Source organism: Aptenodytes forsteri, unplaced genomic scaffold, assembly GCF_000699145.1.
Source record: "Aptenodytes forsteri isolate BGI_AS27 unplaced genomic scaffold, ASM69914v1 Scaffold84, whole genome shotgun sequence".
Classification (NCBI taxonomy): Eukaryota; Metazoa; Chordata; class Aves; order Sphenisciformes; family Spheniscidae; genus Aptenodytes; species Aptenodytes forsteri.
In genome coordinates, this window is record NW_008795492.1 from 4,310,007 (window position 1) to 4,316,539 (window position 6,533).

Genomic DNA, 6,533 nt, shown 5'->3' on the forward strand with positions numbered 1-6,533 from the left:
GGGGAGACCTTATTGCAGCCTTTCAGTACTTAAAGGGGGCTTATAAAAAAGATGGCGGCAAACTTTTTAGCAGGGCCTGTTGCGACAGGACAAGGGGGAATGGCTTTAAACTAAAGGGGGGCAGATTGAGACTAGATCTAAGGAAGAAATTTTTTACGCTGAGGGTGGTGAGGCACTGGCCCAGGTTGCCCAGAGAGGTGGTGGATGCCCCATCCCTGGAAACATTCCAGGTCAGGTTGGACGGGGCTCTGAGCAACCTGATGTAGTTGAAGATGTCCCTGCCCATGGCAGGGGGGTTGGACTAGATGACCTTTAGAGGTCCCTTTCAACCTAAACCACGACAACTTCTAAGACTCTCAATGGTTTTTTTCAGTGCTGTTGTAGAGTCCAAGTGATACCATATGAATTAAAAATGCTGGAAAAGTAGTAAAAGAAATAGTGAACATCACCATACCAGGACAAAGAATGTAGTTAAAGAAGGAGTAGGTGTTCACTTAAATCACATACAGGTCTTAAGATGGGACATTTTAGATTTCTAAAGATAAGGGAGGTTGTTGTGATTTACCATTTTACCCCAATAATTTGATTTAACCATGTCTTATATTTTAAAGGCTAAACATGTTAAAGACTCCAGGCAATGCAGTCTGCCACTAACTAAAATCAAATGATATCTAAGAGAACGGAGAAGGATTATACAGACAATAATGTAACATTTACTCCAAAAATAAGGTGGATGCTTCTGAGGAGATTTGTTACGAGGGTTTCCTTCCCAAAACTCTGTTGACATCTGAACTGACAGGTAATAAAATAATCTCCCACATGAGTATAGAGGTTAAGAAAATGAAAATATGTAAAGTCACGTCAGGAACAGAGGAACAGCCCCCCTCCCCCCCGCAATTTAATTTTTGTAGCAGTTTAGGAAGCTGAGGATAGTTCATAGAAAAGATTAGTAGTGCCATGCAAATCACACATTTCTTAACCAGAGGATGACATAACATTACAGCTCCAAGTCTTAGGTTACAGAAAAATAAGAGAGCAGGACTGCTGTGAAGACAGGAGGTTGAAAAATTAAACACAAAGACTGCTGAAGAAATGTTACTTTCTTGCAACACCTCTCCCCAGATCCACCACTAACAATTCCTCTGCTCCACAGGTACCAAACAGATTTTCCTTTCAGAGATGGCCTGATTATTCATAAACTGCAAGTAATGGTGCTCAATTTATATTTAGCTTTGAAGGTTTTAGTTTTTATTTCAGATCTATTAAAGGCTTATACATCTGAAAGCCGGTTTAACTTTTCCTGTTGTGTTACCTGATTTAACAAAAGATACTACTTTATCTTGCCGATGGAGTGGTGTGTTACTTTCCATGGGCTTTATAGTCTAAAAAGGAAGAACAACAGAGATGATGCTGGAAAAAAGCTGCTCTATATCCTGCCACATTCTCCTTTGTCTCCCTTAGAGATGAGTTTAAAGAAGTTAGAAAAAGTATCAATAACAGGTAAAAAGAGCTTCTGCCTTTCAATGAACTTAGCTGTATAGTGACCAACACAAGAGATAAAAGAAATGTTACTAGCCTTGTGCTGGAGACAGCCAACTTCAGGCAGACTAATAACGTACTCTCCTGCAGGTGTCAGAGTTGTGATTTGAGAGCAGAATTTGCCTTCTCATATCCAGTATAGCCTCGTGTGTCATGGCTGTGCCCAGCTCTCCCATCCCAGCAGTAAGATGAAATAAAACGGCACAGCAGCCACCTTGCCTATAAGCTTTTTTGGCAGAAAAAGTACATTTGCACTCAGAGACTTTCTTCAAGACAGAATCTCAGCCCTCCTAAATGGGAAAGTAAAGCTCTAGGTTGTCTTGCCAGACCTGTAAAAAAACCCCTGGAAATAAGCCAGTTCCTTCCAATGATCTTCAGTTTCACTTTCTACAGGAGTGACATTTATACAAAAAACAACTACGTTCTTAACAAAGTCTGAAACAAACTACAGCAACCTTTTGAGCAAGTAACAGCTAGCCACAAAACAAAATCACTAAAAGGTCTCCAAAAGTTCACCCACATTCAGACTTCATCCTACTAATATTTCAAGCAATACAACGCTGTAGTTACCAATATCTACAAAAGGTAAGGTAAGATGAATTTACCATGACAAAAGCACTGCATTCAAGAGTTGAGGAAAAACTGACCTTAGGAAGCTGGACAGTTCCTGTTCTTTCACTCTGGATTCAGTATCAAAAAACAAGGAGGGCTACTATTACTGCCCGTATAGAAAGTCACACCAGCAAGGAGGAAATGAGCCAGATCAGTCACTGCAGAAAAGTTAAGGGCTCAGGGGGAATTCACAAGAGGAAAATTAAGAGGAACCTCCCTTCTAGCAACCCCTGTATAGTAAGCACTGTTATCTTTACCTCTCACTTGTCACCGCTAAGAAGAGCTTGCACTTGTCATTAGTTAGGAACAGATTGATTTATTCGGTTGAAAACCGAAAATGGACGGGAGCTGCCGGTAACCATTTCTGGTGCTCCCCAGAATTCTTCCTCTCCTTTTTATTCCAGTTCAGATCTGTCCCAAAGTCATGCTGTTAAACAGTCCATCAGTAAGAATAAAGCATGAAGCATGCAGACACTCTTACCTCGCAGCTCCATTTGGTGTAACGGAAGTGAAAGTATTTCTTTCACACATTCACAGGCTCTACCAATACAAAATTAGTTTGCTATCTTGTGCAAGTATCTCTTGCCATTGGCCCAAAATGACAAGTAGGATGTTCTACAAAACAGGAGCTTGTAAATCTTGTCTGGCTTACACATGGTGTTCAGGGTTTGTTCATCTAATCATCACTTACCCTGCCAGCGCCTACCTGGTGTAAGACAATCTTGAAAACCAACTTCATTTGTGGGCATTCCTGTCACGATGCCTATAGCTGCTTCTGTGTGGCTCTGCAAGCTTATTGGCCTATTTTTCTATTTTTTTATCATGCATAGACCTACACAAATTAGAAATTAATTATGAAAGAGAATATATTCTCAAGTGAGCAAATACTTTTTATAGTATTATTCCATTGGCTATAGCTTATAATAAAATTTCCACCAGAGTCTGAAGGGGAAAGGAAGGAAGTGGGATCTGATGAAGTCAACAACATCCAGGACTTGCTGCTTCAGTAAGGCAAGTTTTTAATCAGCTGCTCAGTAACAAATGGCTTTTGCACAAGGCAGCAGGTCCTATAAGCAAAGCAGCTGCTGATCTGTCTTTTCCTTTGCAGAGGAGATCCACTTCCACCAGGTTCTACGGAACACGCTCACTGAGAAGAGAGAAAGCTGTTTCATTCCTGGGAACGGCTGATCTGTTCCCAGTACTGACGGAGATACGGGGCCCAGCCTGCGATGCAGAGCACTAGCCTCTCCAGGCTTTCTAACCAGCCAGGCAGCTGTGTTCTTGGAATTCCTCTATGCACATTAGAAGAAATGGTATAACAGCATTCAGAACAGAAAATAATGAAAGGCTGCACAAATACAGATTCTGTATTTTAGTGCTCTATTTTGATAGGAGACGATAATACAATCACTGCATGAGAAATCCCTACAAAATTTAAGAGGGTTATTTGTTACTTATTCTAATGTGCAGCACAACCCCACAAGTTATAAGGTCCTTTACCAGCCCTGCAGGCAGATTTCTTTATCAGCTTCTGAGGCTGCAATCCCATGAGGCGATCTATATACTTCAAGAATGAAAGTTTGGGGAACAAAAGAGTTCAGCTGTTCACTGTGATTCCAGTTCATAACTGCAGCAAAGACTAGTTGTCCGCTTTCTGTACAACACCCATAGCTGCTTAGAAACAGCAGAAAGGAATTGCTAAAGCAAATCAGATTACTGGTTCATCTAGTGGACTAGTCTATAAAGATGGTCTTAGAGACAGAGGGAAAAGCAGACTGGAAAACAAGAGGCTGTGAGACAGCCGAGAACTGCCTGAGCTTCTCAGGTGACCATCAGCTTCTTTGCTTCAATGTTTGCTGATACGCTGCCCTACTGCAAAAGGAGGGAACAGAACACATTGATTAGTATCGGAACCACTGCAAAATGGATGTCAATAGTGCACTTTGCAAGAGGGGGAAAGCTGGGACTTTTTTGTCTAGAAAGTGTAAAGATCTGTTTTGTGGTAGAATAGTTGCAAAACTATTAAGTAGTTAGTGAGAAACCTGCTGATATCTATCTGTTCCTGACCCGAGTTTTCTTTGCAAGGCTTCTTCAGAGTGAGACAATGATTGAATATAAGGCTGAAAAATTAACAAATTTCAAAAAGAAAGTCAGAAAAGAATTTTCTTCAAAGGAAGCTGAAGTCTCTAATACAATTTGAGTATTTCCTGGTGAGTCTTTGAAACCACTTTTTTTAAGCCTGTCTCTACTACAAAATCTAGAGAACAGTGACAGTGGTTGAACGTGTGATGGATGAAGACTAATGCTTCTTCTGATGCACTTCAGCTTTCCTCTGTCATGTCTCAAATAAATGCAGGCTTTGTGACAGAGATACAGAGCCAGGCATGACAGGATCGAGATCTCTGAATGGAGATTTTAGGTGCTACCATTACAAAAATGAGAAGGAGCAGGTATCTTTTCAAGCACTTCAGGGATTTATTTAAAAGTAGAAACCAGACTATATACAGTCCCAGCATAAGTGACACTAGGCCACTTGCTATGATATTCTACATTTAAAATATGAATTCTTGGCATTAATTTGAATGTGTGTAGTAACAGAGCTAAAATCTTCCGGGTCAGTATTTTGCCCTCTCATGAACGACCTTAATTTTTCTCCCCAGCATTTCCTCTTGTACTTTCATTCATGCCTTAAGAAGTGATGTCCAATACTTTATTTTAGGAGAGGAAAAAATTTATACCCCTCACTATGTTGCACTCAGGATCCTTCCATCAGTTTTACAGGACTACCCCAATATTCTACTAAGTATTCTTTTACTCTCCTTTTACAGTTGCTTGGTTTTGTAAAAGTAGTTCTGAATGCTATAATTTAAGCTGGGATTCTGTCATTTTACAGCGGATGGACAACGTTAAGATTGTCCCAGAGCTATCCCTGTTCTCCAACATATACATAAATCCTCTGGTGGGTCAGACTAAAAAGTGAGTTTACTGCCTCAGAATTATAAGGTGTCTGCATTTTTATCTCTCCTGCTGCCTGCTAAAAACCTCAAAGCTCTTGAATCCAGCTTCATAAGTCATTAAGTACTTCCCCTCCTTAAATCTGCAGCCGTCTATTGTAGACAGTGCAATTTTGTTGCTTATAGACATCTGGAATTCAAAGTGGAGAGCATTCCTCCCATATATGATTGAAAAAGATAAGAGATTTCCCTACGTGAGTTGCCAGCATGTGCCATGAACAAATGCTACTCAGACTATCAATGGTTGGTATGTCAGGTGAGAAAAACTGACCTTATTATGGTCTCTTTTCTGGTTCTACAACAGGTGGCAAAGAACAAGTTTTATTATGGCCTGGCTATCAAAATGGTTATCCGGTAGCTACCCTGAATGGGTGGATCTCTTTTTAGCTGCTCTTGCATTACATTCTGCTCTCTTCTCTTCCCCACCTGCTCTCCACTGATGTACTTTGCACTATGTCACAATGCAATGTCAAAATGCAATAAACAAAAGTAATCTTTAACAAAGTAAAAAAGAAATAAAAGCTGATTTACCAGAAACGTACTTGCTTCCTGTTGGCTCATTATCTGTCATATTTTGAGGCTTACTGCCATAGAGGTTTAAACAACAGAGGGGAACCAAAGTGTTCAAGTACAGGTCCCATTTTTCCACAAATGTCAGAGATATCTTCCTTGCGAGGTCCTCTCTGTCTTTTTCGTGGAGCAAGGCTTGATGGTACTCCTTGGATATCACATCTTCTTTCAGCATGAGGTTAAGCAATGCGTGGTCATCAGAAGCTGTAGCAGTTGAAAGAATCTTCCTTACTCTAGGCAGGATCTCCTTAAAGAGATTCATACCTGCATCTGAAGATGTTTGAAGGGGGTCTGAGCAAAATCTGAACTGTTTCAATAAAATAAAAAAAATCCACTCAGTCAGCATCAAAAAGCTGAAGTGAAAAAAAAAAAAAAGTTGAGAGAATTTGGCCTACAATAGCAGAGGTATTTCCTCATTTGATTAAGCCTTTAAATAACATTTGCAACAACAAAAAACTTCTTGAACAAATGACACAACAGCACAATTCTTCCAACCATTCATAAAACACAATTTTTCAATCAGCAGCATGGTCACCTGAAAAACCAATTTAAAAAAATATTTATCCCATTAAAGAAGGACTGCTATAGGTGGATCTTTCTCTCCTGGCCCAGGTGGAGTGTGGGCCCATTAGTGGGCCAACGAGGTCATTGCTGAATCAGAACAGTACCAAAAGCTTCAGCACAAACCACATCTTCTGCAAGAGGGATAGGTTTAAAACTTGGAGACTCTAATGTAAGATTAGAGATTAGGTTGTGAATAAATTCTGCTTGCATGAAAGTCAAATGGGGTAGAACCAG

The 6,533-nt window shown here is 40.2% G+C and overlaps 1 protein-coding gene across 1 annotated transcript in view; it reads right to left on the reverse strand.

Annotated features, from left to right (window-relative positions):
* CIITA (class II major histocompatibility complex transactivator) overlaps positions 1 to 5,997 on the reverse strand; it is a 32,659-nt gene extending 26,662 nt beyond the window's left edge. Inside the window, exon 1 of the mRNA XM_009281708.2 lies at positions 5,697 to 5,997. Within this exon, the coding sequence (XP_009279983.2) occupies positions 5,697 to 5,997 (301 nt within the window). The remainder of the gene's footprint in view (positions 1 to 5,696) is intronic.
* Between the last annotated feature and the right edge of the window lie 536 nt (positions 5,998 to 6,533).